General features: G+C 39.0%; 2 protein-coding genes across 38 annotated transcripts in view; one reads left to right on the forward strand and one right to left on the reverse strand.

The window, feature by feature from the left end:
* The window catches only part of MFSD8 (major facilitator superfamily domain containing 8), a 449,919-nt gene that overhangs the window by 308,412 nt on the left and 124,055 nt on the right, over positions 1-17,452 (forward strand). The window lies entirely within an intron of this gene.
* LARP1B (La ribonucleoprotein 1B) overlaps positions 1-17,452 on the reverse strand; it is a 103,745-nt gene that overhangs the window by 78,108 nt on the left and 8,185 nt on the right. For 29 of the 37 annotated variants that reach the window (XR_014812997.1, XR_014812996.1, XR_014812995.1 and 26 more), the window contains exons 2-7: positions 14,804-14,862; positions 14,254-14,313; positions 11,629-11,803; positions 11,176-11,316; positions 2,848-2,991; positions 2,450-2,615 (exon numbers count right to left, since the gene is read on the reverse strand). Coding sequence is in view for 21 of the 37 variants with exons in the window: in XM_084972892.1 (XP_084829018.1) it covers positions 2,450-2,615; positions 2,848-2,991; positions 11,176-11,316; positions 11,629-11,803; positions 14,254-14,313; positions 14,804-14,862 (745 nt within the window). In the remaining 16 variants the exon portion in view is untranslated. Of the gene's footprint in view, positions 1-957; positions 1,213-2,449; positions 2,616-2,847; positions 2,992-11,175; positions 11,317-11,628; positions 11,804-14,253; positions 14,314-14,803; positions 14,863-17,452 lie in introns of those variants that run through there. The other 8 variants (XR_014812998.1, XM_084972899.1, XM_084972900.1 and 5 more) reach the window with 2 other exon arrangements.

Below are 17,452 nucleotides of genomic sequence, written 5' to 3' on the forward strand. Positions count from 1 at the left end.
ATAAGATGCCTTTTCAATCTAGTATTCTATGAAAAACACAGAATCTAAATAAATCCATTAATCATTCTATGACCTATAGTACTTATTTTTAAAAACTTCTAGCAGTTCCTAGTGGCCTAGTAGGCTAAGGATACCGTGCCATCACTGCTGTGGCTTGGATCACTGCTATGGTATGGGTTCAATCCCTGGCCCAGGAACTTCTGCATGCCACAGGAACGGCCAAAAACAAACAAACAAATTCTAGTGGGCTGCAAACATATTCATGTCTAAATCTGAATGTTAAAGGACAGTCCTAGCTAGAAATAATTAAGATCTTCAATTTTTTTTAATAACATCACATGAAAATATGGAATTATCAATACACATTTTCAGTTAAAATGATGTTAAAAACTCAACCATCCATAATAAAGTTAAGCCTCTTTCTCCAAAATATGTAGCCTAATATTCCACAAGGGCAAGGAAGTTTTTCAGTAACTTTTCACCAAGAAAAGTCTAAACCCTAACGAATAAGCCTATCTATGTATGAGAAACCTTGAAGACACAAAGTCAAAAGCATGACTCTTCATGGAGTTACCACTGTGGCACAGTAGGTTAAGAATATGAGTGTAGCGGCTCGGGTTGCTGCAAAGGCACAGGTTCAATCTCCGGCCTGGCATGGTGAGTTAACAATACAGCACTGCTACAGCTGCAGCAGCATGGGTCACAGCTGTGGCTCGGATTCAATCCCTGGCCCAGGAATTTGCATATGCTTTGGATGTGGCCATAAGAGAGAGAAAAAAAAACATGACTCCTCAAATCCATATGTTCACTAAACAGAGAATGATAACAGTAAAGAGCCATTCTCTTCTATATTTACGAAAAATGCTACTGCTAAACAATAACAAAAAAAAAGGAGTCATGTCCAATGCCATGTCTGACATTTTGTTCAGTGTCCTAGGGGACATTACCATGTCCTACCTTAGAAGCTCTGGATTCTACACTGCATGATCAGAAATTTTGTCAACACTGAAGTGGCTGTGCTCCTCCCTCACTTGTATGAGCACATTGGAGGCCGATTATCCTGACATGGAGTTTCATGTCCACTGTCAGGTCTCAGAAGGGACCTGGCAGCAGGAGTTACAAAAAAGACAGGAATAGTGGTTTGAAGTTGATAGCCACATGCCAGGTACTTTCTGCCCATAAAAAGGCCCATTTCTTCAGTGTTTGCGTCAACTGTAACAAAAGAAGCAAAAATAAAATAAACAAGTTGCTTTGTACCATAAGCCAATCAAATCCACCATGAAGGTATCCCAGGAGGATGCCTGGCTGATGCTGAAGAAGAAATTATTTTCTAGTAACACACTAGGGTCCACTTTCATTTTAAAATAAAGATGGATGTTCTTAAAAGCTTATGCCCTTTCAAAAATATCTTTCTTCCTTCCCCTTGTAAAGATAAAAAGTTCAAATTTCAACAAACTACTATGCAAATCACTTGGGAATGTTTTTCTCATCACTATATAAACACACCACATAAATATGCAAAACATCCCACACAATACTAATATGTAGAGAGGTTTTTCCCTTAAAGATAACAGAACAAACTAGTGTTCTCCTAAACTTCAACTTCAATATACAGAAAGCAACTATTACAAGAACTAGAGTAAAAAGTCCAAACTAATAAAAATTACTTAGTCACCTTTTAATATGTCACAAAGAAAGAAAACAAAAAACAAACTTAGAATCTGTGGCATATGGAAGTTCCTGGGCCAGGAGTCAAATAGGAACTGCAGCTGCGACCTACACCATAGCCATGGCAACACCGGATCCAAGTCGCATTCACAGTCTATGACGAAGCTGAGGCAACACCAGATCCTTAACCTTGAGCCACAGGGGAACTCCAGAAGATACCACCTTTTTTTGCCATTTATGTTCATTTGAAAATTTTAATATAAACATATAAAATGTTAGATAAACATTTTCAAATGAGCTAAATTTCACTTTTTCAGTTTCAAAGATATATTACGTATGTGTATACATATGTGTGTATAGCACTTTTATATTCTTATAGATATATTTTTGGCTATGCCCACAGCATATGGACATTCCCAGGTTAGGGATCAAAGCCACACTACAGCAGTGACAATGCCAGATTCTTAACCCACTAGGCCACCAAGGAACTCCCATATTCTTATATTTAGTTATTCTCATTATGCCATGACATTTTAACTAATATCCTTTAAGAAAAGCAACACCTCAGCAGAGAAAGCAGGAGTCTTACACATAACATGAACCAAATAGAAACTTTTAAAAATACATACTTGACCAACATTTGCTTGAAAAAAATATCCTATTAAAATCCTCCAATTTTACTAATCAACAGCTTAGAAAATGTGTTATATTCACTATCAATGATGTAAAAGTTTGATATTACAACAGATTTCCCTATCCTGTTTATGTATGACTGACTTACATTTGACGCTTGATATACTCTTTAAGCAATGCTTCTTCCACAGGATACACCTGAATGCCCGTACCATCATCATAGTAATACATCATACTGGTATTAAGTTCTGTTTGAAATGGTTGATCAGTCCTTTCACCATGTTCTCGATAACCATATGCATAATCAAAGTTCACTTGATGCAGTAAAGAAAAAGAAAAATAATCACAGACTGAAAAAAAAGAAACAGTTGCTATAAAGAAAAATCCAAAGTGAAGTATTTCAAGGGGTAACAAATATAAAACCACCTTATTATTGGACAAATAAAATCAGTTAAAACATCATACGGGACAGTGAGAAAAACAGAGGACTTGCACACTTTTTTCAAAGTTCATCTAATTTAACAAAACAAAAAAATCATGTCCTACATCGAGGATTTCCTCTGCCTCGTCCTCTTCCCCGTCCTCGGCCTCTTCCTCGGCCTCTAAAGGAACCTCGGATATTACCACCCTCACTTCTCACACTGGAAACTTCATCTTGATCATCTCTTTTTTCTCTTTCACGCCTCCAACCTTTTCAAAATAAAAATATTTTTATACATTCCAATCTGGAACTATGAAAGCATGATTATCTTTATGAAAACGTGGTAACTACCCCTCCCCGCTTTGTAACTAGTTGCTAGTGACCAGGTATTCTTCAGAAAGATACAAACTTGAAGAGATTCCAAGGGATTTTTGTCAAAATGTCTCTAGCATAAAAGACATTTTATGTATTGACATGTAAAGAAGATATTCTAATAAGTAACATACTGAAAAGATAAAGATCTTTTGCTAAATCTTTACTGCTGACAATTCAAGAAGTCCTAAGACAACTAAGTTTTGCACTATATACAACTCCTGTAGAAATTTATTTTCATAAGAGGATTTTTTTTAAGGAAAGGACACTTCTATTAAGTAAAAAGTGCTTCTTTTAAATAAAAAAGAAAATAAAAACAAACTGGGAGAAGATATCTGTGGCACTACATAGCAATTACATCCAGAATAAAGAACTAGAACTCATACAAATAGCTCTTATGCATGTGCTCAGATGCACGAACATGTGCACACATGCACATACACATACTTAATGGGTTAGAAGATTAACAGAGCAGGAGTTCCCGTTGTGGCTCAGAGAGTTGAGGACCTGGCACTGTCTCTGTGAGGATGTAGGTTTGATCCCTGGCCTTGCTCAGTGGGTTGAGGGACTGGTATTGCCATGGCTGTGGTGTAGGCCACAGCTGCAGCTCCAACTAGACCCATTGTCCAGGAGCTTCCATGTGTCACAGATACAGCCGTAAAGAGGAAAAAACAAACAAACAAAGGCTAGGAGGGCAAACAAGAAAATACAAATGTATAATTAAAAAACATTGCTCTGAAAAAAATTTTAACATAATAGCAAATGTTTACCAAGATAAAGACAGAACTTTATGTAATACTAGTAGGAGTAAAAAAAAAAAAAAAAAAGACACATTCACTTTGGAAAATAATTTGAAACAAATTTAAAAGTACGTATACCCTACAGACCAGGGTTTTTAAACCATTGTATTATTACCATTTTGAGCCAGATAACTCTTTAGTGTGTGGGGGATATCCTGGTATTGTAGGATGTTTAACATTATCCACCATCTCTACTCACTAGGTACAAACAGCATTAATCACCACCACCCCATCCCCAGTTACAAAAACCAGTATTATCTCCAGACAGTGCCAAATGTCCTCTCGGGAAGGAAAAAAGCACCCCCATAAGAACCATTGCCTTGGAGTTCCCATCGTGGTGCAGTGGAAACGAATCTGACTAGGAACCATAAGGTTTTGGGTTCGATCCCTGGTCTCGCTCGGTGGGTTAAGGATCCGGCATTGCCGTGAGCTGTGGTATAGGTCACAGACGTGGCTTGGATCCCATGTTGCTGTGGCTGCGGTGCAGGCCAGCAGCTGTAGCTCTGATTAGACCTCTAGCCTGGGAACTTCCATATGCCACAGGTGAGGCACTAAAAAGCAAAAAAAAAAAAAAAAAAAAAAAAAAAAACCAAAACAAACAAAAAAAAGCAAAACAACAACTATTGCCTTTGAAATTCCCACAATGGTGCAGTGGGTTAAGAATCCAACTGCAAGAGTTCCTATTGTGGCTCAGCGGGTTAAGAACCTGACTAGATCCATGAGGACACAGGTTCGATCCCTGGCCTTGCTTAGTGGGCTAAGGATTTAGTGTTGCCAAAAGCTATGGCAAAGGCCAGTAGCTTCAGCTCCAACTCAACCCCAGCCCAGGAACTTCCATATGCCGCAGGTGTGGCCCTAGAAAAGAAAAGAAAAAAAAAAAAAAAAAAAAAAGACTACTGCTGCAGTGGCTCACGTTGCTATGGAGGTACAGGTTCAATCCTCGGCCCAGAGCAGCTGGTTAAAGGATCCAGCATTGCTGTAGTTGCTGTGTCAGCTGTGGCTCAGATTCAATCTCTGGCCCTTGCTCAGAAACTGCTATATGCTACAGTTGCAGGAAAAAAAAAAAAAGGCCAGGATCGAACCTGTGCAGCTGCAAAAGACAATGTTAGATCCTTAATCCCCTATACCACAGAAGGAACAACCCATGCATTTCTTTTATTTTTATTTTTTTGGCCTTTTCTAGGGCTGTACCTGCAACACACAGAGAAGTTCCCAGGCTAGGGGTCGAATCGGAGCAATAGCTGCCAGCCGCCAGCCTATGCCACAGCCACAGCAATACCAGATCTGAGCCCACATCTGAAACCTACACCACAGCTCACAGCAACGCTGGATCCTTAACCCACTGAGCAAGGCCAGGGATCAAACCTGCAACCTCATGGCTCCTAGTTGGATTTGTTTCTGCTGTACCACAACAGAACTCCTGCATTTCTTTCTTTTTTTTTTGTCTTTTTGCTATTTCTTTGGGCCGCTCCCGCGGCATATGGAGGTTCCCAGGCTAGGGGTCGAGTCGGAGCTGTAGCCACTGGCCTACGCCAGAGCCACAGCAACGCAGGATCCGAGCCGCGTCTGCAACCTACACCACAGTTCACGGCAACGCCAGATCCTTAACCCACTGAGCAAGGGCAGGGACCGATCCCGCAACCTCATGGTTCCTAGTCAGATTCGTTAACCACTGCGCCACGACGGGAACTCCCTGCATTTCTTAATACAGTCTTTTTTCAGCATTTTTACCTCAACCCACAGTAAGACTTATTATATGTTACACTCCACACACATGCAAAAGTTTTAAATTTAAATACAACTGTCATTAAAAAAACAAAGCATTCTATCAATTTGAGAACCTGATCATGACCCAGTAGACCAATTTCTTAACACATTCCCAACCTGTAGTTCTAAAGAAATCAGAGAACTTATTGCACATGTCTACTAGGAAACATGCGTAAAAATGTTCATGGCAGCACTTTACTATTAAAAAAAAACTGGAAGCAATCCAAATGTCGACAAACAGAATGGAATTTATCAAATAGTGAAATATCCCTTAGTAGCATGGAAAAAAAAAGAACTAAGCACAGCATTACAACCAATATACATGAATCTAAGAAAATTAGGCCAAGTGAAATGCGTAGTATGAAAGAATATGAGACAGGGAGGATAAATTAGGAGGTTGAGATGAACATATACACACTACTACATATAAAACCAATAACCAAGAAGGACCTACTATATAGCACAGGGAACTTATAGTCGATATTCTATAATAACATACAATGAAAAATAATCTGAAAAAGTATATATATTCTTATATACATGTATAACTAAAGATAGATATATGTATACATTCAATTATCCACATATATATGGATATCCACCTGAAATTAACACAACGTAATAAATCAACTATACTTCAATTTAGGAGTTTCTGCTGTGGTGCAATAGGTTGAGAGTCCAACTGCAAGGAGTTCCTGCTAGTGGCTCAACGGGTTAGGGATTTGGCTACTATCCATGAGGATGGGGGTTCGATCCCTGGCCTCCCTCAATGGGTTAAGGATCCAGTCCTGCTGTAAGCTGTAGAGTAGGTTGCATCTGTGGCTCAGATCTGGCATTGCTGTGGCTGTGGTGCAGGCCAGCAGCTGCAGCTCCAATTTGATTCCTGGCCTAGGAATTTCCATATGTTGCCAGTGTAGCCCTAAGAAGGAAAAAAGAAAAAAGAAAGAAAGAAAGAAATTACAGAAGGCATAAAGGAAAGTTTCAAAGGTAATGGTAATATATACTTCCAAACTAGGAGCTGAGTTACCAATGTTCATTATACTGTTGTTCTTTACTACCTTATATATTTTCTTATATACCCAATATTAAATAAGAAAAAAATTAATTATGAATATATATGACTTTAAATGGAACATTAAATGATATATGAGAAATAATACAAAAGGTAAAAAACATGAACTTTCTGTAGGCAAGTTTTATAAATTTTTTTTGTCTTTTTAAGGTCGCACCCATGGTAGAAGGAGGTTCCCAGGCTAGGGGTTGAATCGGAGCTATAGCTGCCAGACTATGCCGGTAACAGCAACACTGGATCTGAGCCACATCTGTGACCTATGCCACAGCTCACAGGAACATCTGATCCTTAACCCAATGAGTAAGGCCAAGGATCGAACCTGTATGATCATGGATGCTAGTCGGGTTCATTAACTGCTGAGCCACGATGGGAACTCCAAGTTTTACCATTTTAAAGTCACATTTTGTGGACAATTGAGTAAATATAATTGCTGACCAGATTTTAGATGATATTAGATAATTAGTGTTGATTTTCTTATGTGCTGCATTTTGTGCTACATATGGGACATCAGTACTGAAGTGTCATGATATCTGCAAGTTACTTCCAAATGATTCAACACGTAGATGAATTAAACACAGCAAATCTACTAAATCGAAGTGCTGATTATATAGGTACTTACTCTATAATGCTTTCACATGACAAAATGCCTTAAAAATATCAGCTTTAAAATTTCAGCAGAAAACTATAAAATCAAATCCTTAGCCAACTGCTTCTGCATATCATCCTGTCCTCTTTTTTCTGAAACCTAAACAAACTCTGCTGAAATAATGTATCTGGGAATTATTATTTGGGGGGCGGGGGCTGCTCCCATGACATGCAGAAGCTCCAGGGCCAGGGATTAAACCCACACCACACCAGTGACCTTAGCCACAGTGGTGACAATGCTATATCCTTAAGCCCCTAAGCTACCAGGGAACTCCCTTGGAATGATTTGTAATGAAAATAATACCATTAAATCAAAGACTGATGGGACACTTTATGATGGATAGATAACGCTAACAACACCTGAACTCAACCTTAACAAACTGAGAGTGGACATTTTATTCCTACTGCTATGACACGTACCAACACACCATGAACTACTGCTACTAAAACAAAAACAAAAATAAACTTGATTTTAATCAAACCTTTGGCTCTTATTACCAGTTATATTTAAAAGACAAAGGAACATGTTAAGGAGTATCATAATAAAGCAATAAACCATGTCCAAATTATGGGAAATTCCTTAAGACATATGACCTAACAAATAGCAAAGGAAAGAAACACTGGTGGTGGAGTTCCCGTCGTGGCGCAGTGGTTAACGAACCCGACTAGGAACCATGAGGTTGCGGGTTCGATCCCTGCCCTTGTTCAGTGGGTTAACAATCCGGTGTTGCTGTGAGCTGTGGTGTAGGTTGCAGATACGGCTAGGATCCCGAGTTGCTGTGGCTCTGGCGTAGGCTGGTGGCTACAGCTCCGATTTGACCCCTAGCCTGGGAACCTCCATATCATATGCCGTGAGAGCGGCCCAAGAAAATGGCAAAAAGACAAAAAAAAAAAAAAAAAAAAAAGAAAAGAAAAGAAACACTGGTGGTGAGAATGTAAAATGGTACGACCTATTTGGAACAATTTCGCAATTCCTTATAAAGTTAAATATATATTTACCATACTACCTATAGCAATCACTCCTAGATGTTTGCTCCAGACATACGCCCACACAAAGACTTGTACACAAGCATTCACGGCAGCATTACTCATAACAGCCAAAAACTAGATGCAACCAAATATCCATGAACAGATGAATGGATAAAGGGGTGTATCCATTCAACAGAAACTATTTTGGAACTTCCCTGGTGTCCTACGGCACAACTATGTGGCATCATCACTGCTTCGGCTCTGATTTGATCCCTGGCCCTGGATTTCCACATACCGTGGGTGAGGCCAACCAATTTTAACAAAAAAAAAAAAAAAAAAAGGAAGGAAGGAGGGAGGGAGGGAAGAAAGAAAGGAAAGAAGGGAGAGAGAGAGGGAGAAACTACTCTGCAATAAAGAGGTAGAAACTACTAATACATAGAATAATACTGGAATTCCCACTGTGGCTCAGTGGAAATGAACCCGACTAGTATCCATGAGGATGCGGGTTTGATCTCTGGCCTCATTCACTGGGTTAAGGATCCAGCATTGCCAGGAACTGTGGTGTAGATGCGGCTTGGATCCTGCATTGCTATGGCTGTGGTGTAAGCTAGCAGCTGTAGCTCCAATTTGACCCCTAGCTGGGAACTCTCATATGCTGCACTGGTAGCCCTAAAAATTTTTTTAAAAATTAAAAATAGGAGTACCCGTTGTGCAACAGTGGGTTAAGAACCCATCTAATATCCATGAAGATGGGATTTTGATCCTTGGCCCTGCTCAGTGAGTTAAGGATCTGGTGTTGCTGCAAGCAGTGATGTAGGTCACAGACACGGCTCAGAGTTGCTGTGGCTGTGCCGTGTAGGCCAGCAGCTACAGCTCCAATTCAACCCTTAGCCTGGGAACTTCCATATGCCACAGGTGCAGCCCTAGGAGAAAAAAAAAAAAAAAAAGAATTGTAGTTCCCATGGTGGCTCAGTAGTAACGAATCTGACTAGTATCCATGAGGACACAGGTTCGATCCCTGGCCTTGCTCAGTGGGTTAAGGAAACCAAGTTACTGTGAGCTGTGGTGTAGGTCGCAGATCTGGCATTGCTGTGGCTTTGGCGTAGGCTGGCAGCTACAGTTCTGATTCGACCCTTAGCCTGGGAACTTCCATATGCCCCAAGTGTGGTCCTAAAAAGCAAAAAATTAAAATTAAAAATTTTAAAAAAGAATAAAACTGATGAATGTGAAAATGATTATGCTGTGCAAATGAACACCAGAGTATATAACGTATATTGTATAATTCAATTTACATGAAATTCTCAAAAGATAAATCTAAACTGACAGAAAGTAGATGCATGGTTGGAGACTTGACAGTTCCTTTAAGTGTACTTTAATACATGTAATTATTAGTTCAGTAAAGCTGACTTACAAAAAAAGTGCAATCCTGTCGCACTGTGGCACATCAGTATTAGTTCAGTAAAGCTGACTTACAAAAAAAGTGCAATCCTGTCGCACTGTGGCACATCAGGATTGGCAGTGTCATGCAAGTGCTGGGATGCAGGTTCAATCCCCAGCCCAGCACAGTGTGTTAAGGATCCAGTGTTGCCACAGCTGAGGCTTAGGTTACAACTGCACCTCAGATCTGATTCCTGCCTGGGCTGGAGCGTTATATGTCTCGGGGCAACCAGAAAAGGGAAAAGGGGGTGGGGGGAGGGCAAAGGATCCAGAAATCACCTAGAAGAGGCTCCCATTAGACAATTCTGGGACAATTTGAGCATCAAGTTAAAACAACTGTAATAACAACTTCAATCACTGAAAACATAAATGGCCTTTAGTCCACACTGATTAATAAGAGGAAGTTATTCTCCACAGTGGAATGTCAACTAATACATATAGAAAGAATGATGCAATAAGACAAATTACCATTTGTAACAATCATGGTAAAAACTGAATCAGGCAAGAACAAGAACAATCAGTGGGGAGTTCCCACTGTGGTGCAATGGAAACGAATCTGACTAGGAACCATGAGGTTTCGGGTTCGATCCCTGGCCTCGCTCAGTGGGTTAAGGATCTGGTGTTGCCATAAGCTGTAGTGTAGGCTGGCAGCCATAGCTCCAACTGGTCCCCTAGCCTGGGAACCTCCATATGCTGTGGGTACAGCCCTAAAAATAAAAAAAAATAAAAAAAAAAATCAATGGAAACTAAAACTCATTTGAAAAGTTTGATGAGAAAAATGGGTATTCCCACAGCCTCAAAATCTCTCTACACAGCTTACACATTAATTAAAAAGAGAAAAGATTAACTTTACAATGAAGAAACCTAGAGTGCCTCATGTTGATCAAAGTACTCAAAGTTAGTACACCAATAATAAGATAAACCAATATCATGTATACTTTCAAATAATGCACTACAAAGAAAACCATTTAACTTTTGTAGTACCCCTGCAAAAATTCATAACCCAATCCAATCAAGTGGAAACATCAGAAAACCCAAAGTGTAGTTACCACATAATAGTTCTACAGTCCTCAGAAAAAAATCAATGTTATACAGATAAAAGCAGATGTGTTCCAGATGAATGGAGACTAAAAAGACAAGACAATTAAGGGCATGTGTGTTCCCAAATTAGATACAAGAAGAGGAGAAAAAACACTGTAAAGGGCATTATTGAGAAATTTTGCCTGAGGACAGGCATAGTGTAGTTCTTATACTATATACTCTGAAGGTATTGGAGGTTAAAGGAGCACAATGTCTGTAATTTACTCTCAAACACTTTATACTATATCTGGTTATTAAAATAATAAGCATTAAGATTAAATTAGTCCCTTTTCTCTTAGTATGTTACTTACTTCGTGTATCAGTTCTCCTACTGTTATGCGATGATTTATTTGTTTCAGGTTGACATCTTGAGCTATTGCGGGACCCTGGTCTTTCTTGACTGTCTGGTCTTATATCATCTAAGTGGAGTGGTACCCACTTGTGCTTATTAGCTTGAAGAAAACAAAATAAAATCATTTAATGACAAAAAAATAGTGATCACACGAATTTCCAAGGATATATCTATATTTCTATAGGTGGAATTTCAATCCATTTTTACTTTATATAGACTGTAAGACAAAAGACTAAAGCTTAAGATTTCAGAAATGTTACAAAAGCAAATCAGATACCACTGTAGATGGTATCCTGAAGAAATCCAAACTACTCATTGGTGACTACCAGGAGTCAACTGATTAAATACAATTTTCATTACTACAACTCTCTTCAAAAATTTAAAATCAAAATGAAGATGCAGATACACTAACCTCTCTTTCGTTGATTACTTGATTGAGCCTCATCCTCACTGACATTTTCACCAGGACCATCTAATTTTGTTTCTCTGCTTTCTTTGCTTTCACTGTTACTTCTCTTTTCAACCTTGTCTTCTTTTTCTTTCCTATTTTGTGGCTTCTTATTTCCTTGGCTGCTGATACTCTGACACTGAAAAAAAGGTTTTTCTAAATGAGGTTAATTTTCACAAACTTTTTCACTAACATATCCAAAAATTTGTGGTAACATCTCACCTACATATTACAAAATGACAACTTTTATAAAAAATAAAAAACTACTTTTCAAAAGACACTGTTAAGAGGAAAGACAAGCCAAAGACTAGGAGAAAATATTTGCTAAGTTATTTGATAAAAGAACTTGTTCCCAGAATATATAATGAACTCTCAAAATGCAATAATAAGAAAACAATTTTAAAACAGGCTAGAATTGGGAGTTTCCGTCTTGGCTCAGTGGTTAACAAATCCAACTAGGAACCATGAGGTTGCGGGTTTGATCCCTGACCTTCCTCAGTGGGTTAAGGATCCAGGGTTGCCGTGAGCTGTGGTGTAGGTCCCAGACTCGGCCCGGATCCTGTGTTGCTGTGGCTCTGGCGTAGGCCGGCAGCTACAGCTCCGATTAGACCCCTAGCCTGGGAACCTCCATGTGCTGTGGGAGCGGCCCTAGAAAAGGTGAAAAGATATTCAATTAATCAATCAATCAAATCAATCAATCAATCAATAAAAACAGGCTAGAATTGAACAGATGCTTTATCAAAAAGGTATACTAAGGATTTCCCGCTGTGGTGCAGCAGGTTAAGAATCCAGTGTTGTCTCTGTGGGTTTGATCCCCAGTCCAGCATGGTGGGTTAAGGTTCCCATGTTGCTGCAGCTGTGGTATAGGTCTCAGCTGCAGCTTGTATTTGATCCCTGGCCAGGAAGTTTGATTTTCCATGGATGTGACCCAAGGGGGAAAATGTCCTTGACATGATTAGTCAGAAAAATGTTAATTAAAACTACAATGATATATCACCATACAGCTATGAGACTGACTAAAATTAAAAGACTGACCACATTAGTGAGAACATGGAACAACTAGAATTCTCATACACTGCTGGTAGAATAAAAAGTTTGATAGTTTAAAAAGCTAAACAAGAATTCCCATTATGGCTCAGCAAAAAACAGTATCCATGAGGACTCGGGATCAATCTGTGGTACGCTCAAAGGGTTAAGGATCCAGCATTGCTGAGAGCTATAGTGTAGGTCACAGACGAGGCTTAGATTCCATGTTGCTGTAGTCCAGCAACTGCAAAGGTCTGATTTGACCCGTAGCCCTGAGAATTCCCATTCCAGGAAGTTCTAAAAACGTTGGTGCAAAACTTAAAAAAAAAAAAAAATGCTGAACAAATAGCTACCATAAAATCTAACCATTCTACTTGCAAGAAAAATAAGAGCATACATCCATACAATATTTTGTACATCAATGTTTATATTGCAGGTTTATTCATAAGAGCCAAAACCTGAAATCAACAAAATGTCCATCAAAAGGTGAATGGTCAGTTATATCCATATAATGGAGTACTATTACTTCGCAATAAGAAGAAATGAACTACTAATACATATACATAACATAAATAAATCTCAAAATAATTCAGCTGAATGAAAGCTGGGAAAAATAAAAAGGGTGTATACTGTACGACTCCACCTATATAAAATTGTAGAAAATGCAAATTAACTAAGTGACAGAAAGCCTCTGAGAAGTTTTCTGGGATGACCAGGGGTGGGGGTGGGGCGGGGGTTACAGGGTGAATTACAAAGAAGTATGAGGAAATTTCTGAGGTACTAGGTTAAATACATTATCTTCTTAGCATTCACTATGTCACAGGTCAAAACATATCAAACTGTACACTATATGTGCAGGTTGTCATTAATACACCAATGAAGCTGTTTTAGATATATAATTTACAACTACACATTGATAATATTGCAAAAATTACAAACAGCAAACTGTGCAGTGTCAAATGAAAACCATATGTGCTATTTTTCTAAAAAGTCTTTTTTTTTTTTTTTTTTTTTTTGCTTTTTAGGGCCACACCCTCGGCATATGGAGGTTGCCAAGCTAGGGTCTAATCGGAGCTGTAGCTGCCGGCCTACACCACAGCCACAGCCACGCCAGATCCTTAATCCACTGAGTGAGGCCAGGGATCAAACCCGCAACCTCATGATTCCTAGTTGGATTTGCTTCCGCTGCACCACGACAGGAACTCCTAAAAAGTCTTGATAGGGTATCTCAAAACCTTTTTTTTTTTTTGCAGCATCCTCAGCATATGCAAGCTCTCAGGTCAGGGATCAAATCTGAGCCATAGCTTCGACCTGCGCCCCAGCTGCACTTATGTGCATTATATTAAAAATTAGTGTTTGTAGGCATTACCGGAAGTTATGGTATCCCACCCCTTCCAAATGTTAGGTCCTGAGAATGAAATCAAATGAAGGCAATGTGAAATGAAATCAAAGTATCTGAAAAATAGGCATTTTATTAATGCAATTCTCTAAATTTGAAGTAAAATAAATTCTGCATGTTAAAATGAGAATATTTTCCCTTTATTAAAAAGTCTTAATACTCACTTCAGTGTTCACTAATTCACTTGGTGTTGGCCAGTTCGCCATATCACTGAAATCACTAGCCTAAGAAGTAATAAAAAAGTGTTATATCTGCAAATTAGAACTTTTCTATAGCAAAAATATTTTATAAAAGTGAAAGCAATTTTTTGAACACCAATTTTTATTTTAATTACTCAATGAATTTTATTACATTTATAGGTTTTTTGAACACCAATTTTATTTTTTATTAAAGTGAAAGCAATTTTTAAAATCATCACCTATATTCAATTACATGCAGGCATTTGCCAAATTAATCCAAAACCTTCAAACAACAGGACACTGCAAGAAGAGTGCTTCGGTCTTATGATCTAATTTCAGGTACAATTAATGATACTGACTAAATTGAGAGTGCATAAGAAAGGCATTTGGGAATTCAGATAAAAGCTACAATTCTGTAGCATATTATTCATTTTCAACTACCATCAATGATAAAACTAGAAAAATACACAATAATATAAGAAGAGTTCCTTTCAAAATCATCATAGATAAAAACTGTTTTCCTATAAAGACATACCTTGTTGGATTTCTTTGTCTTGAGTTTTCCTGCTTTTATAATTTTAGGGGAACTGAGCTCTAAAACAAACAAAAAAAAACAAAAAACATAGGTTTGTGTTTACAACCACATCATTCAAAATATTTAACAAATGGAGTTCCTGTCGTGACTCAGTGGTTAACAAATCCAACTAGGAACCATGAGGTTGCGGGTTCGATCCCTGACCTTACTCAGTGGGTTAAGGATCCGGCATTGCTGAGAGCTGTAGTATAGGTCGCAGACGCGGCTTGGATCCTGCGTTGCTGTGGCTCTGGCGTAGGCCGGCAGCTACAGCTCCAATTAAACCACTAGCCTGGGAACTTCCATATGCTACAGGAGCGGCCCAAGAAATAGCAAAAAGACAAAAAAAAAAAAAAAAAAAATTAACAAAATAACTATTAAGCTAATTTTGTTAACTCATCATTCTCAACAAACTCCAAAGTTCTGAGATTCAAACTCCCAAAAAGAAATCAACTATATTTCAAACATAGATTCAAAGTGGTCTTCAGTGTTCAAATTAAGAAGTAGACAAAAATTTTAAAAGTGCAGGGCCACACCTGCAACATACGGAGGTTCCCAGGCTAGGGGTCGAATCGAAGCTACAACTGCCAGCCTAAGCCACAGCTACGCCAGTTGTGAGCTTCATGTGCAACCTACACCACACAAAGCTCAATGCAATGCTGGATCCTTAACCCATTAAGCAGGGCCAGGGACTTAACCAGCAAGCTCATGAATACTCTTTGAGTTTGTTACTGCTGGGCCACAACAGGGACTCTGGGAAGCAGAAAATATTAACAGTTTACTTACACTGAACTGAAACTGATAGACCAATCCTTTCCCTAAGTGAATATAAAATGGAAAAATACACATTATAGTAAAGTTAATGAGTAGGTCCCATCATGGCTCCACGGTTAATGAACCTGACTAGTATCCATGAGGATGTAGGTTCGATCCCAGCCTCAATCAACTGTCAATTGGTGAAGGATGCAGCATTGCTGGGGTTGTGGCATAGGCCACGGCTATAGCTCCTTTGACCCCTATCCTGGGAACTTCCATATGCTACACATTCAGCCCTTTAAAAAAACCAGTAGAATAAGGAGTTCCCGCTGTGGCATGGTGAGTTAAGAATCCAACTGTGGTGGCACAGATTTGATCTCTAGCCCGGTGCAGTGGGTTAAACAATCAGACACTGCCACAGCTGCAGCCCAGGTCACACTTGTGGCAAGGATTCAATCCCAAGCCTGGGAGCCTCCATGTGTCATGGATACGGCCATTTAAAAAAAAAAAAAAAAAAAAAAAAGGAGGAGTTCCCAGGTCGTGGCACAGTGTAAACGAATTCAACTAGAAACCACGAGGTTGTGGGTTGGATCTCTGGCCTTGCTTAGTGGGTTAAGGATCTGGCATTGCCATGAGCTATGGTGTAGGTTGCATACATGGCTCGGATCCTGTATTGATGTGGCTGTGGTGTAGGCTGGCAGCTACAGCTCCAATTTGACCCCTAGCCTGGGAACCTCCATATGCCATGGATGCAGCCCCAAAAAGACAGAAAAGAAAATTATACTATAGTACAGGACATTTGAAAGACTATTCCCTCAACAAAGTAGAAAACATGTCCCAAAACACTGGTAAGTCAAATACATTTAGTGCCTGATAATTAAAAACGAAGCTTTATACAAACTATTTGATTTAATGGAAAGTACTTAGGAAGGGTGGGGGAAAAAACTGTAATTGCAATGTATACATGTAAGGATAACCTGACCCCCTTGCTGTACAGTGGGAAAATAAAAAAAAAAAAAGAAAGTACTTAGGGATAGGCCAAGCAAATGTTATTGAGTTTCATTACAAATCAATTAGACATTAATAATCACAAAATTAAGGTCATAAATTTAAAAATTATTCTGACCACATAAAAATAAACTTTTTAACTCCAATATTAAATCATAGGTTATTTACAAACTGGAGAAAAGTATTTAAACATGACAGATTTAAATCATTCTGTTGATATAAAAATCAATATAGTCCCACACCCTACCCAGATATTGATTATAACCTCTAGCTAAAAGTGAATAAGAAGTTGGGAAGGTGGAGTTCCCATCATGACTCAGCAGGTTAAGAATCTAGTTAGGTCATGAGGATGTGGGTTCGATCCCTGACCCTGCTCAGTGGGTTAAGGATCTGGAGTTGCCATGAGCTGTGGTGTAGGTCACAGACACAGCTCAGTTCTCATGTTGCTTCAGCTTGGACCAGCAGCTACAGCCCCGACTGCACCTCTAAAAAAAATTAAAAGTTGGGTGTAGAATCTTGATCTTTACTTCTTTATATATTTAAAAATCAAAGCAAGAATTTTTGTTGTTGTTGTTGTTTGTCTTTTGTCTTTGCAGGGCCGCACCCGAGGCATATGGAGGTTCCCAGGCTAGGAGTCTAATCTGAGCTGTAGTGGCTGTCCTACCAGAGCCACAGCCAGATCTGAGCTTCATCTGTAACCTACACCACAGCTCATGGCAAAGCCAGATCCTCGACCCACTGAGCAAGGCCAGAGATCAAACCTGAAACCTCATCGTTCCTTGTCGGATTCGTTAACCACTGAGCCATGATGAGAACTCCAGGTTTTTTTTTTATCTCAGTCAATTC

This window comes from Sus scrofa, chromosome 8 (genome assembly GCF_054392235.1).
Source record: "Sus scrofa isolate SSC_HxYL_T2T_F1_AM1 chromosome 8, Sscrofa_HxYL_maternal_Yorkshire_Landrace_v2.0, whole genome shotgun sequence".
NCBI classification, from domain to species: domain Eukaryota; kingdom Metazoa; phylum Chordata; class Mammalia; order Artiodactyla; family Suidae; genus Sus; species Sus scrofa.